The following is a 15,877-nucleotide window of genomic DNA, read 5'->3' as shown; positions in this document are numbered from 1 at the left end:
GTCTTATCACCTGCGTGCAGCTGCTGTTGCCCCTCCGAGGGAGTGAAGGAGGAGAAGGGGCGGCGAGAGGGAGGGAGGGAGGGGGGGGAGGGAGGGGGGGAAACAGAATGAATGGTGTGTCCAGGACAGAGCGTCATTTGTGCTTTATGTGCTGAATGTGTTACACACGGTTTCCTGTAAGACCTGCGTTGCTGAATATTTTTGGTTTGTTCAAAATATCTAGGTAGAATGGCAGACCAGATCTGATTAAATAGAATAATATATTGCTCTAATATATATTGTCATCAGGAAAAAGGTGTGCTTTCTCAAGTACGAGGCAACTAGAGACATAATGAAAACAGGAATTCCGAGCAAAGCATGCATCGTAGCTCTGGTAATATGGCCAAAAAATACAAAATAAAAGAATTGAGAGAGAGAGAAGCTCAATCTGAATTGATTTTCCTCGTACTTTCTGCTGTACTTGAGTTGCCATGGTAACGTGGTCAGGTTTTCTGGGCCTCCTAGGGCAAGTGTAATTGTTGTCTGTTTCTCTCAGCCAGATTCTCCACCTCTCTCGATTGGTTCATCTGCAGATCACAGAGGAAAACATTCTCAAGGATGCATCATCCTCACAGAGTCTCTGCATTTGACTATGGGAGATTGATGGATCTTGTTTGCCATTCAGTCTCTCTCAACACAGTCGTTCAATCGTAAAGCAAAATATGCATCGATTTAGGCTTTCATAAGGGTAATGTGTTGGAATAGCTTGTAATTAAATTCATTGTCGCTATTTTTTTTAATCTAACCTTTATTTATATGGGCAGGTTTTCTGAGACTGAGAATGAGTTCTGACTATAAGAGAGTCCTTATTGGAATGAACTTTTAGTGATAAGAATAGTATTATCTCCCCCACTCAATAGCAGTCTGTGTGCATGTAATTGCAGGTAATAAGATGATTTTCATCATGCTCCGTTTTACATACAGGTAATCATGTCATGACTTCAAACTGGCCGTGAAAGATTCACACATTTCAACAAATACATTTCAAAATGACTCCCGCTTCTCCATGCTTGAGACAAGAGTGAGGGAGCCGTTGGGAAATCAAGTGTACAGAGATGTATCTCAAGATCTGGGCCTGTACCAGTAGAGAATAACATGGACATGTCTGCAAGAGCTGTGGAGTTTTGTCCCCAGGAATAATGAACCTGGGCTGTGCATGGCTCTGGGCGGAGACCCTGCCTTCTCAGGAGGAAGACCTGGTCCCTCACAGCTTTATTCTGCATCAGAAGAGTCCCAGGTTGACCTGGGTCTCCTCAGTGGTGTGCGGTGGAGTCGTGTCCGTAGACAGTGCCGGACCTGTCCTAATGGGCTGCCTGTTTTCCTTCACCGGATCAATGCTAATTAATACAGGCATCCCTTAGGGGACAGTCAAGTCCCCATGCGGGGAATTGTCCCCGAGCCATGCTGTAGTGAAGGTGGCTCGTCCGTACTCTCGTCGGCTACCTTTGCTTGGCGGGCCAAATTCGATTATCGCATGTGGGCAGCTCAGCTTTGTGATACCGTGACCACAGTGGTCACATGAAATCGGGACTGTCCCCTTTTAGCCTCACCTCTCTCAACCTTTCTCCCCCACCCCCCTTCCCCCCCTTCTCCCCGGAAATGCCTCCATTAAAACAAGTGAAGGTAGCAACATGAAACATGTATCTTGTGTGCCTGGCGGACCTCTCGAGGCTGCCTAACTAGCAGTTTTCTTCTGAAGTGGGAGAAATCTATTTGCTTGTGGAAGCTGCTCGCATAATCCTTTAGTTACACTTGCCAGCTGTGAGCAAAGATACAGCACTGTGGGATTTGGCCTGAATATCATTGGGAGGACAAAGAAATGAAACCGATAAAGTGTACGGGCGCAGGGCCCTTTGCATAATCCAGGCAAACCTCTAATCTGAGCTCTTAAAATTGACTCTGGAATAGAAAATGAGGGAAAACGTTACTGAGAGTGTGGCGGTTCAAGTTTAGGAGAGGCAGAAACCAAGTCACGCAATCCGTTTTGTTTTAGTCCTTCTGAAAAAATCTACATTTGGGGGTCTTGATTTTAAGCACATATTAATTCTTACATTGTGGTTGAATTTTTTTTATTTTATATACCTTATATTTGATGCTTGAAATGTTCATATGTACATATATTAGGAGAGTAGTGCACAGTAGAGCCTCTGTACCTTCTGAACAACATGAACGGGGTGCTTTGAAAGCCACATCTGGTGACACTCCAGTCTCATGAACTTCATGACGTGGAACATGTGTGTTTGTCTCTCCCTCCCGCCATCCAGTAAACAGTGTTCAGTACAGGAAGGAAAAGAAACCCCTCACTCAACGCCTCTCAATGCATCTGTCGTTCTCTCTCCTTCCCTCTCTGCATTTGTTTGCCCAGCCCTCGCCTTCCCTGGCGCCGGCATCCCGGGCGATGTGTGTGCTTTGTGCGCTTGAGTGTAATGGACAGCTGCTGAAAGCTAGCCCACCGCACAGACCAGCGGGGCGGCCTCCGCCACACAGAGACCCCAGACGACTGCAGAGGCATCAGCCCAAGGATAGAGTCAATCACGATCAAACCCTTTCCTTCTTTCTTCTTTCCTTTCGCGCGGCGCTCTGCCGACGCACGCGCCCCGGTTTGCAACATGGCCGACGTTCCTGTGTTTGGCCTGCTTCTGCCTGTCAGGCACAAGTACCATCAACGTTTCATTATGGGATGTGATCCAGTCGTAATGTATGAGAAGAAGGACATGTCGGGATCCAGAGGGTCTGTAATATTTATGAGGGTGTGAGGTAAATGGCTCCAAATCGGAGCGAAAGGGTGAAAGAGAGGAGCGAGTAGGGCTCGGAGACAGGAGCAGACATTGCTTGTACGTTGCTCTCTCAAAGGCTCGAACGCATAATCAATGAAGTGTGTGTGTGTGTGTTTGTGTGTCGTAGACCGGGCTCTGAGATGGCTCCACAGAAGCTCAACCTATTTTTACAGGGAAGACAGGTTGGTTGCTATGCTCTTTGAGAAGGTCTCCATCATGCTGTTTAGAAGAAGAAAAAAAAGATATCAAAGAGAGAGCGAGTTGGCCACTGACATCACACCTCCGCTGTGGACAGGAGCTATAGGGCTGAAATGAGCAGCCCTGGTAGGAGAATTTAGTTGATTATTGATGATTTGATTCCATTAGGCACTCCGGAAGGAGTGTGTTAACACCTTCAAGAATAGATGCTGTATTTCTTTACTTTTGGAAACGGGAAGGTGCTAATGCACAAAGGCCCCTTCCCATCTCACACCCAAAAGGTGTATCTCTCTTATTTATGATTGTGTGGATGCATACAATACGAGAAAGCACTCTACCAAAATCCGATTACACTGTGCATACATTTGGTACAGCATGTATGGTTATGAAGAGGTCATTTCATTTACCAGCCTATCATAAATAATACAAATTAAAGTTGTCCAGACTGTATTTACTGGGAGTTCACTCCTCCAGATGTTTTCCATCACCGCTGGGATTAGGAGGGAGTCATCTTGGATTAGACAATCCAGAGCTGGGGTCTTGAGGTGCTGAAGCACGGATGAGACTGCTGGGCTGTGTGCGTTGGATTACTTGATCCCAGTTTAGCCCCAAACCAGGATTACATAGTATGTAAAAATCTGGGGTGCTCCAATGTTCTACCAAAATAACATTATAAATCAGTGTCAAACAGTTAAACTGCAAACAGAAAGTAATCTGTGGCCGTGCAGGGGCACATCCAAACACAGACAGAAAGTGGGTTAACTACAATGTGTGCTTTGGTTAGACTACTAGGTTTCAGAAGTTTGCTGTTCGATGATCAATTGTGTAACACCAAAGTGTGTGTGTGCGTGTGTGTACGTGTGTGTTCGCATAAAAGAGACAAGCGACAGCAAGAGACAAAGAAAGAGAGTGCAAGCGTATGCAGTTGTGTGTATGAGGCAGGTAATCAGGCCTGCGGCACAGACAGCTCTAGCTGGTGGTAATAACGGTTATTTTCTCTTCTCCTTTGCTCAGCGTTTGTGCCTGGGCCTCGTGTCAGATAGATGAGGACGATAACATCTTCTAATTGGGGGAGGCTGGCTGGGGCTGAATGTAAGAGGGTGGGGCTGGGGCAGGGGCTGGGGCAGGGGCTGGGGTTGAAGCTTGGATTGGGCCTGGGGTGTGAACTTGGACTGAGGCTGGGACTAGGGCTGGGGATGGGGCTACGGTGGGGGTGGGGCTGGGGCTGGGGCTGGGGCTACGGCTACGGTGGGGCTGGGGCTGGTGATGGGGCTGGGTCTGGTGATGAGGCTAGGGCTGGGGCTGGGGATAGGGCTGGGGATGGGGCTGGGGCTAGGGCTGGAGGTGACAATAGAAGGGTGGAGCTAGGGCTAAGGGATAGATACATAACTTACATCTCATATCAATAATAGGCGAAAGCTAGGTGTGAACCTGAGGCTGTAGCCAGGAACACAAAGCCTTCCACAATCTAGAGAGGTGGATTCATCACCTGTAAACCTCCATCTTTTCTCTGGGGGGGGCCGCCTGCTACCAGAACAACTTCTTTACATCCAGGACCACTGTCAGAATACAAATACCCTGTGTCTGAGCTAGAGGATGGAGGAGAACTACATTATTATTACATTGTGTTTCTGTGCTTCAGGAGGAAGGGTGTCTATCTGTACCAGGAATCACATTCACAATATGTGGGACGTCGCCCACACCTTCATCACACACGATCGATTCTGCGATCGGGTGATGATTTCATTAATGTATGACATTATTGGAGAGGAAAGGGGCTGTGATTTCCTTACATAATATACCTGGCTGTGAGATTCATTTCTCTGCCATTTGCGTTTTCTGTCTCTCAGCAATTGCGTTCCCTGGGCAGAAAAAGAAAATGATCTGAAAATGAAATATGACGTGTCATTCTTGTGTTCACTGCGTATTTCCACGACGGGTCTCATGATGGTCGTCTGGAGGGAAGTGACGAGTGTGTGTGTGTGTGAGAGAGAGCGCGCGTGCATGTGTCATTACATTTCTCTTGTGTATAAATGTCTGGCATGAGTCTGAGCCGGGCTGCGTGTGGGTGCGTGTGTGTGTGTGTTTCCAGTTGTGTTTGTCACTCTTCTCCAGGGGAGTGTGTGTGTCATGTCTGATTACAGTTAACCCCTCTGAGGAGGCTGCTGCTTCTCTCCTCTTCCTCCCCCATCCCCCTTTCTCTCTCTCCTCCTCCTCCTCCCGGCTTTCAGACGGCACAGCCCCCCCCCCCCCCCCCTCCCGGTCCCCCCTCCTTCACTCTCCCGCGGGTGGCGTCTCCTTGGCAACAGTGTCAGAGTTGACTGGGGAGTGCAGATGGATTGGTGCCCTTTATCAGGTTACACGATTGCCCCATTAAAGATAACCAGCCTGTCCTTCTGAAGCTACCCCCCCCCCCAAGCTTTTCTCACCCTAAATGGACTGCTCTACCCCACCTGTCACATCTGGACAGAAAGTGCCTTGGCCCAACGAGTGTGTGTGTGCGTGTGTGTGCGTGCGCGCGCGTGTGTGCGTATAAGCATGCAAGGCGTGACCGTCTATGTGTGGCTGATGAAGGGTATCTCTCTGTGAATAGGACGGAGGGAAAGCAATTCTGCTCAAGTATCTTCCCTCACGCTGTCCTTGGGAGAGAATCAAAATGGAGACCAGTATTTCCTCTCAGAGTCACACACTGCCTGGAAAATGTTACGGTCAAAGCCTTGAAAATCCACCTCTCATCTGACACTGTACGCACAATTTCTTTCAAGGGAAGACATTTAAAAGCGCTCTAGCCAGAGGCTGTAAAGGTACATAAATCCAACTGATGAATAACTAGTGATGTTCAATTAGCACTGACTAACTGGAGGGCCTCACCTTACCTCATCGCCACGCATACATTATCCACCGTGTACAGGGAACCAGGCACATCCTCACATCTCACCTTGACCTCCGCTCCCTGGCCACGTTTCGGTCTGGGCTGAACATCCGGCCCGACCCCACCCCGGTCCGGCCAGACCCAGGAAGACAGGGATCGATGTCCTGACTGTAATTCAGACAGTCAGAGGTACTACTCTTTATCCTGGTAATGACCCCCGGCCCCGGCCCCAGCCCCAGCCCCGGCCCCAGCCCCGGCCCCAGCCCCGGCCCCGGCCCCCTGCCACTCAGCCTCCACAGCACGTGGGAGTCCTGATAGCAGAAGGAGATGGAGGGATTGAACTCTCTGGAGGCGATAAAGACATTAAACTGTCCCAGGGCCGGGTACTTTGCGTGTGTGTGCGTGTGCGCGCGCGTGCGTGCATGCGCTCTAATGCCAATTAAGATCATGAAGTGATAGCCTAGACGTTCTGTTTGTGTCGTAGGATGATGATAAACTGGAAGAAGCGGATGGGGAGGGGAGGAGAAAAGGAACAAAAGATACAAGTGATATCAGTGTCCTTGTCCTAGAAAAGCTACAGAACAACCTTAGCAGGGGAGGCCATAGAGTTTGATAGCGCACACACACACGCCCCCCCCCAAAAAAATCTGCCATATCGTCCTCATCACATTCTCAACAGAGACGCCCCCTGAGAGGGTTTGTAAACTGCCACGGAGCCTATACTTAGACCCCTTTTGCTTCACTCTCCATCCCATTTCTGCTCCCTTTTTTAGGCGCAAGGGTATCTTTCCTATCTGATCTGCATCAATAAACCTCGGTAAGCAAGGCTTTTAATGCCTAATTGCCCTGTAATGAGCTGTCGCATTATGCAGAGTGCTGGGGTTCAAGCTTATTAGTTGCTTGGTTGCCCATAACATTTTAGTTCTTCCTCCCCTGTTTCAATTTTACACGATTGTCAATGAGATTTTTTTTTTTTCTCTGTCTCTTTCTCTTTTTTCACTGTCTGTCTAAAAATAGAGTCCTATTATCCCTGAGGCCTAGCTTGGGCCCTTACACAGTGTGTCAGCAATCAGCATGCCGGGTGCAAGACTAAAGAAATCACAATGGCTGCTGGCGCGCTAACGCTAGCTAATTCTAGTGCTACAACGCCCTGCTTGGTTGAAGTTATTTGATTGAGCAGAGGCATATAATCTCCATTTTTAAGGTTTTCTAACAGTTCATCTATATAGGTCTGCAAGCAATTCAGCTTCCGTTTCTTTCTTACAGAGGTACTGGATTTGGACTGAAGACAACAGTCCACATTGACTCTATTCTATGTGTCAAGCTTCTAATTCTAGGACTATTCTAGAACTCTTGATTTAATTGGACCTCTACCTTTATTCACATCAGCTGAGCATAGTAGCCTACCCTCATTATAAAACTACATTTTCATCTTTCCCCGTCAGAACAAGGTTTAAAATAGAAAAAAGAGGAACTCGAAAGGGCCTGAGGGCAAGTGTTGACATTGTGTTCCTAGTCGGCGCCCCGTTCTGCCAACCCAACCTCAACACCCCCCCCAACCCATTACTCCGAGGTAGACAGCGTCGCTAAATGGGGGGCCCTGTTACTGATTCATCTAAATCTACATAGAGTACTGTAGCGCCAGAGGGCATGCACAGATGAAAGCGTTTTACCGTACGTGTGTGTCGTCCCCCCCCCCTCCCCCCAACTGACTGGGTCCTCTGTTAACTTGTCACTTCCAATCGCCAAAGAAAAGCGAAGAAATGCCGTGCGGTGTGTGGGTGCACGTGCACACAGACGTGGCACAGGCACTCGCACACCCTCGTCTCCACAGTGCAAAAATGACAGAGCGATCCCCCCCCCCCCCCCCCCCCCCCCCTGCTAACGGGTCTCAGATGATGAAAGAGTGTTTTCTGCGTGTGATTTGGGATCTACGGCGCGTGGATCAGAGAGACTGTGTTCGAGCGTTTCTCTGTCTGTCTCTCTCTCTCTTTTCCCCTCCCTCTCTCTGCATAATGTGCTCTCCGTTACCTGTTATGGTACAAAAACACTCGACGTGTATGGTGACATCCAGGTTTCCAGTTGATATCTAAATCTCCTGTGTGTGTGTGTGCGCGTGCGTGTGTGTCATTCCGCTTTGTCTGTGTGATGCTCAGACTGTCTCACCGCCGTCTGCGCGGATGTCACTGTCACTGCAGTTGCCAAGGCGAGGGAACCCCCCACCCTTTGACGTCATGGCGTCAGACGTCAACGACTGTGTGATTGACAGGGACTTGTCCATTTCATTTCATTAGTTCTGATATGACAGGGATGATCTGCCTGCGTGCTCACGTTGATCTGCCTGCTTGTGTGCGTGTTGGCGTGTGCATGCGTGTTCGTGTGTGTGTTTGTGGGGGTGTTTGTGGGTGTGTTTGTGTGTGTGTTTGTGTTTGTGTGTGTTTGTATAAGTGTTTTTGTGTGTGTTTGTGGGTGTGTTTGTGGGGGTGTTTGTGGGTGTGTTTGTGGGTGTGTTTGTGGGTGTGTTTGTGGGTGTGTTTGTGTGTGTGTTTGTGTTTGTGTGTGTTTGTATAAGTGTTTTTGTGTGTGTTTGTGGGTGTGTTTGTGTGTGTGTTTGTGGGTGCGTTTGCGTCTGGGCTTGTGCATTCACGTTAAAGAGTGTATAAACAGAGGGTCTGTTTACTGTGTATGTATGCATGTGTCATACGTGATCTCACACAGGGGTTAAACTTGATTTAAAATGCTGAGTGTGCACCCGTGGGGAAAAAGACGATACTTGAATCCAAATTCAATGTATCAAACAAGTACTTCATACATTTTCTTTTTTATACACAACTGGAAGCATACAGACTTAAAGACTTGCGTTTCACAAACGTATTTACAACTTGAATATACTGTATGTATAAGTATGTTTTTACTTACACATTCTAAGTATGCCTAGTGTAGCCTTTAAGAATATTTCTTTGCTTGTGTAGAGCCATTTTTAAGCTCTACGTGTATGTGTGTGTGTATGTGTGTGTGTGTGTGTGTGTGTGTGTGTGTACACTCCTGGCCACTTGTGAGTAAGATTATATTAAACTGTACTGAATGGACCATAACTTCAATAAGCCAGTCCATGTGTTCACATTGAGCAGGTGCGTCCTCTCCACAAGGCTGGCCTGTCATGTATGTTCTAATGCCTCGGCGCTGTGTTACACCCGTGTGCGTGTGAGCGCCGGGGAGGCCTTGGGAGGAACGCCACCCGGACGTTTGTCTTGATAGGCTGGACTTCGGGGGTGTGTGTACATGTGTACGAGGAGACCCATAAACCACGGCGAGGACGACCATTGGCGACAGCTGCCGTATAATCAGATGACCTCTCCTTCAATCTGGGCTGGATGTCGGTGTGTGTGTGTGTGCGTGCGCTGGGCGAGAGGGAGTGTGTGTGAGCGGGGTGTGCCTGCCGTGTGCAACGGGGATGTGTGCGTGTGTGGGCAACGCGCTTGCCCGCGTGGGTTGGTTTTTTCTTGCGTCGCGTGTTAATCTTTGCGGGTGTGTCCCCCTTCTCTCTCCCTGTGTGTTTCTGTGGCGTGGTGTGCGTGTGCTGTGCATGCGTGTAGGGCCCGCGTCATGTGACTGCCGTATGTCTAACCCTGTTTGTTTGCCTGTGACCTGCCTGCAGTGGATGGTCCAGATTAACTCAATTTAACAGCCTCTGTTTTGTTTTGTTTTTTTTTGGGGGGGGGGGGGGGGGGGGGTTACAAAGCATGCTACTGTGTCAGACAGGCAAGGCTTTCACGACTGAGCCCCCCTCGCCGTGAACGCTGTCTCTCTTCCTCGTCATCGCAGCCCACCCGCCCCGCCCCCCCGTCCTCCCTCCCTCGCTCTGTCTCTACCCAGTCTCTCCTCCCTCGCTCTGTCTCTCCCCAGTCTCTCCTCCCTCGCTCTGTCTCTCCCCAGTCTCTCCTCCCTCGCTCTGTCTCTCCCCAGTCTCTCCTCCCTCGCTCTGTCTCTCCCCAGTCTCTCCTCCCTCGCTCTGTCTCTACCCAGTCTCTCCTCCCTCGCTCTGTCTCTCCCCAGTCTCTCCTCCCTCGCTCTGTCTCTCCCCAGTCTCTCCTCCCTCGCTCTGTCTCTCCCCAGTCTCTCCTCCCTCGCTCTGTCTCTACCCAGTCTCTCCTCCCTCGCTCTGTCTCTCCCCAGTCTCTCCTCCCTCGCTCTGTCTCTCCCCAGTCTCTCCTCCCTCGCTCTGTCTCTCCCCAGTCTCTCCTCCCTCGCTCTGTCTCTCCCCAGTCTCTCCTCCCTCGCTCTCTCTCTCCCCAGTCTCTCCTCCCTCGCTCTGTCTCTCCCCATTCGCGCTTCCCTCCCTCCCACTGCCTACTGTCAAGCACTCTGAAGGTAATTAGTGTTGAAAAGGACGTTTTTAGCAAAAAGCTTTCAAATGCTATTTAGTTCTCTCCTTGAGCTCAATGGGCTGTCTCTCGCTCCACGTCCTTTGATATTGTCTCTGTCTCGTGACGTCGGAGCGAAGCCTCTCCACGCTCTTCTGGGTTGTTTCTGTTCAAGTCTGCTCTCGCTGAAAGCATTTGTGTGTGTGTGTGGTGTGTGTTGATCTCTACGTGTGTAGCGTACTGCGGAAGACACCACCCGAGTCTATGTAAAGGGTCCGCAAATCCACATTCTGTGTGTGTGTGTGTGTGTGTTTGTGTGCACAATATGCATGCTGGCTTGTTTACAGTGCGGGCTGGTGGCCCACTGGGCCCATTTGGCACCTCCAATCTGGACATGCCAACATCTCGTGGTGTTGAAGAGCTGCAAAGGTCATCCTCACCACAGGGGGCGACGTCCTCACTCCTGCCACCCCACAAGGCTGTGTTTCCTCCCCCTCCGCCTCCCCGCTGGCAGCCTCCGACCCCCTGGCTCTCTGGGTCACAGGGTCACTGGACTCAGTGGCGCCCACGGCCCACGGGCATCCAGAGATGCACACGCAGTCACCCTCCTCAGCCACGAGAGCTGACACCTCCTTATGGAGTGTTGGGTAGGAGTGGTGGATGATTGGGATTGGTGGACAAGACTGTCACTCACTAAAGTTAGCCCCACCCCTCGTTGCCAACCATCACTTCCTAGCTCAGAGAAGATTCACAGAAACGTGTTTGTTAATTACAGTTCAGTGGATCTCAAAGCAAAATAAAACGTCTAAAATAAAAAGTCTAAAATTAAAGTTGATCATTTAAGTATTTATATATATGTATAGTGTGGTTTATGATTTCAAGGGCAGGCACTGTTGGTTTCCTTGGGTATGCCTACAGTAGACAGAGATATATGTATTGCTGGTATTCAACAGGAACACACTCTATACATCTTACCATCCCAGAGACAGGAGGATAGCATTACCACAGCTGTAACAGTAGCAGTCTATGCAGTTTTTATTTGTGAACAGTTTACACTGTGTGTACTGCTAACTTAATGAAACAACAGCTGAAATATAATGGCAGCTACTCTGTCCTGCCAGCTAGATTCACATTCAGTCCCTGCTTTGTGCTTTGTGCAAACATGGTAAGAAATACTTTCATATTTAGTAACCCTGCAACACACATTCAAGGGACAATTGTGAATGTAACAGTGTCAATGCTTGTGTTTGTAATGTCTCTCCACTCTCCCATTCCCCCATCTGGCTCTAGTCTCTGATCGGCCTCTTAGAGCTCTAGGTGGAGTGTGTGGAGTCGGTTGCTGCTGCCATGATGAAACACACACACACACACACAGCACCCCGCCACCCCGCCTCTCACCTCCCACTGTTGTCACAGTAACCATCTCACCTTCCCTCTCCAGACCCCATCTAATGAGATGAGTGTGTCTGCAAGAGCTGTAGGACAGAGAGAGAGAGAGAGAGAGAGAGAGAGAGAGAGAGAGAGAGAGACGGAGGGGGAGGGAGGGGTGGAGGGAGGGAGGGAGGGAGAAGGGCAGCCAGGTTTGTAGAGAGAATGAAAAGAAAAAAAAGAGGGAGGGGAGGAGGAGTAGAAGAAAAAAGATGATACACTGCAGAGAGGCTGAATCGGTGTTTTGTTCCCCTTCACTGCATCAGATATCTCCCTTTCCTGTCAATTGAAACCAAGGAGCAAGAAGTCCTTCTGTAGAAAGGAACAGATGTCCATGTGTGTGTGTGTGTGCGCGCCCGCACATGTGGTACGTGTGTGTGTCTGTGAAAAGAGAGAGAGAGCGAGAGAGGAGAAGGCCAACAGCACTTCCGTGAGTGGCTGATTACCCTGATCTAAGGAAATTAAGATTACAATCGCAAATTAAAATTCAATTAAGAACGTTCCAGGCACCGTTGTCTTGGCACACATTCCTATAGATTTAAACCCGAAAACGACATGTACAGAGATGGTACTCAAAGCTCGGCTCCCATTGGAAGGCTAGCTAGGCTACCTGTAGCCTACTGTCAATTATACTGGATGATGAGTCATTATAAGCTAGCACCAAAACCGTCCCACACGCTGGAGCGTCTGTTAAACAGAACAACGGCTCGACAAAAACCCAAGCTTCCTTCTCCCCTCAGAGTAATTCAGGTTTAGCTGTCTGTCATCTGCATCTCCCCCGCCTGTCTCCTGTCTCCTCCCACAGCAGGGACAGGGAGATGGTTGAGGTGCGGCTAAGAGCGACAGTCTGTTTGCATCTGTTGCTCAGCGTTGTCGGAACACTGCCGAGGCAGTGCGGGGCCTTGAAAGGCCCAGATGGAGAGAAGAACAGAGGCCTTTCAAGGGCTCGGCCCAGATTGGCTATTATTGACATGAGCAGTAGCACCTCAAATGCAAATGGGACCAGGTGATGGAAGTAGGTGTGGAAAAACCAACAAGAATCGATTTGAATGTTGTTTTTTTAGGTAGGTTCCGAGCCTGCTTTGACTGGAAGGACAGGGAAAAATGTGTCAGTGTCTATGTGTGAGGGTGGGTGGGTGTGTGGACCAGAGTGATAGTTCTGTGCACTCTCGTGACAAGTCACCTAAACAGTATCTCCAGAACATTCCATCCTTCCTGTCATCCCGTCTGCTGATGGAGATCTCACACATCCCCTAACCGTCTCTACATCCGTCAGCCTCAGTCTGCTGCCTGTTCTCCTACTCAAGTGGGATGGTCAATATTTACAGTCAGCAGCCTGACTCCCGAGCGAAGGCAGTCTCCGCCACGTTCCGTTTCCCTGCGCTTTCTCACCGTCGACTTAATTAGTCCCATCTCAGTTTAATTACATCAAGAGGAGGAAGTCACAATCTCAAGTAGATCAAATTAAGCCTTATGCGAATCTCGAAGAGTCTCGTCGTCGTCGCCCCCCCCCCCCCCCCCCCCCTGCCGTGGCTACAATCTCCTATCTTTTTCGGAGCGCCGGGTCACGTGACGAGGCTCGACCGCTAAATGGGATCTTGACAGCGGAGATCGTCCCGTTGGCATGGTTAAGTGACTGCCTGCGCACTCCTCCTGGTGAGAAGTGGCTTGTCCAGGGCGGAACTGAGGACGGGATCTCGATTCATGTTGAAAATGTTTTTAGTCGGATGCATATTTAGTTTACACAGCTTTGTATTCATAGGATATCCCACTGTGGTGTTCATGTGGTTATTACTGCAGAGGCTGCCTGACACAGGTAGATACGATACTTCTAGAATCTTTCGCTGCATTAAGCGTTTAGACCACGAAGCCATTTGAAGCGTGGTTGCTTTCATCAACTGTTATTTAACATACAGTATGCCAAAAAACAACGCCCTTCTCAGCCCACTGTGATTTTTTTTGCAGCCATGTTCCTAGAAACGTTGTATTTACAGTTAACAAGAGATCAAATATATAAATTGTATGTCTCAAATGACAAGACTAAACCTTTTGGTGAAGCTGTATCAATGATATCCACTCAACTCATTAAGAAACATCACGTTGGGCTCAGAAAGTCCTCCTGAGACTATGGAACCTTCAGTTTCACCTCAGTGAGGAACCGTCAGAGAAGCCAATTCAGTCGTGACCTTTCCGATATGTACACAAGGCCTGGGAGCATCGTTTAATTAATCTGCCCAAGTGGATGAGTGTCGTGACCTTGTGGCGTGTGGATTTCGGCGACAAGCTTTACTCAACGTGTCATTAACATTCTAGACGAGGGACGAGGCTCTGGCCCTGTCTCGGGCCGCCCCCCCCCCCCCACACACACACACACACGCTGCTCTCCCCGTAAGGAAATAGCAAAATAAGTGCTAGGCTTTTTGGGGCGATAAAGATATTTCAAGATTGATCTGTTTTTCCAGATAATTTATATTTCATCTTCTTTTACATGTCGTTTGACTGTCGGTCGAACACTTGTGTTTATTAGATGAATTGATACTGTTGTAGGCAGGGGCACCAGCTGCATAGGGTGGGACACAGGGTGGGGCACAGGGTGGGGCACAGGGTGGGGCACAGGGTGGGACACAGGGTGGGGCACAGGGTGGGGAACAGGGTGGGGCACAGGGTGGGGAACAGGGTGGGACACAGGGTGGGGAACAGGGTGGGGCACAGGGTGGGGCACAGGGTGGGACACAGGCTGGGGCACAGGGTGGGGCACAGGGTGGGGCACAGGGTGGGGAACAGGGTGGGGCACAGGGTGGGACACAGGGTGGGGCACAGGGTGGGGCACAGGGTGGGACACAGGGTGGGGCACAGGTGGGGCACAGGGTGGGACACAGGGTGGGGCACAGGGTGGGGCACAGGGTGGGACACAGGGTGGGGCACAGGGTGGGGAACAGGGTGGGGCACAGGGTGGGACACAGGGTGGGGCACAGGGTGGGGCACAGGGTGGGACACAGGGTGGGGCACAGGTGGGGCACAGGGTGGGACACAGGGTGGGGCACAGGGTGGGACACAGGGTGGGGCACAGGGTGGGACACAGGGTGGGGCACAGGGTGGGGCACAGGGTGGGGAACAGGGTGGGGCACAGGGTGGGACACAGGGTGGGGCACAGGGTGGGGCACAGGGTGGGACACAGGGTGGGGCACAGGGTGGGACACAGGGTGGGGCACAGGGTGGGGAACAGGGTGGGACACAGGGTGGGGCACAGGGTGGGGAACAGGGTGGGACACAGGGTGGGGCACAGGGTGGGGCACAGGGTGGGACACAGGGTGGGGCACAGGGTGGGACACAGGGTGGGACACAGGGTGGGGCACAGGGTGGGACACAGGGTGGGGCACAGGGTGGGGCACAGGGTGGGACACAGGCTGGGGCACAGGGTGGGACACAGGGTGGGACACAGGGTGGGACACAGGGTGGGGCACAGGGTGGGACACAGGGTGGGGCACAGGGTGGGGCACAGGGTGGGGCACGCTTGCTTGCGTACAAGAAGTGTGCAATACAATGCACTATACAAACTTCCCTTGCTTACCCTGCTTACGTATACCCCGCTATATGTACAGTTCAGGGACGTAGGTTTGATATCATCTTAGACAGGGACATCAATAGTACTGCCAACGCGCGGCACGACTGGGTGCCTGGGTCTGGGTCCACCACTGGATGTAAATTGCTGTAGAGGCCACAACATTGATGACGGATTTAATCTGGATTATTTTTCATTAGTGATGTGTCATGGAAAGGATTTAATCAAAATGTTCTCTTCACTCAGCCCCTTACCAACTCTATGTTTGTTGTCATATCGTATTTTCAGGCAATAAAACAGCTGGGTATTGTGTAGTAATTGAAGCAGGGATGATCCCTGAACAGTAAATATTGCATTAGGCCAGCTGTGTACTGGGAATAGGAGGACTGTTCTGTGCCTGCATACAGAAAACATCGAAAAGGATGGAGGCTGGAAATCATCTCATAAATTAAATCATATTTGCTTGTGGTGGGATTATAATTCTCATAATAATCTCAAATTTGTCTCCCTAGAGATGTCTTGGCCTTGTTTCATTCGCGGGGTGCCAGAATGAGTGTATCTTTGAATGTGAATGGTTTGGACTGCTAATTTGGGTAATCATTTTAAATTCTTGATTGATGCCCATAAACGGGAGAGG

At 50.2% G+C, this 15,877-nt stretch overlaps 1 protein-coding gene across 1 annotated transcript in view; it reads left to right on the top strand.

Moving 5' to 3' along the window:
• The first annotated feature begins 6,096 nt into the window (after positions 1 to 6,096).
• dscamb (Down syndrome cell adhesion molecule b) overlaps positions 6,097 to 15,877 on the top strand; it is a 52,428-nt gene continuing 42,647 nt past the window's right edge. Inside the window, 2 exon segments of the mRNA XM_067246628.1 lie at positions 6,097 to 6,188; positions 10,670 to 10,890. Of these exon segments, the coding sequence (XP_067102729.1) occupies positions 6,097 to 6,188; positions 10,670 to 10,890 (313 nt within the window).

This window comes from Osmerus mordax, chromosome 11 (assembly GCF_038355195.1).
Source record: "Osmerus mordax isolate fOsmMor3 chromosome 11, fOsmMor3.pri, whole genome shotgun sequence".
Lineage (NCBI taxonomy): Eukaryota > Metazoa > Chordata > Actinopteri > Osmeriformes > Osmeridae > Osmerus > Osmerus mordax.
The sequence above is the reverse complement of the archived record's forward strand: the minus strand, read 5'-3'. Positions and strand labels throughout refer to the sequence as shown.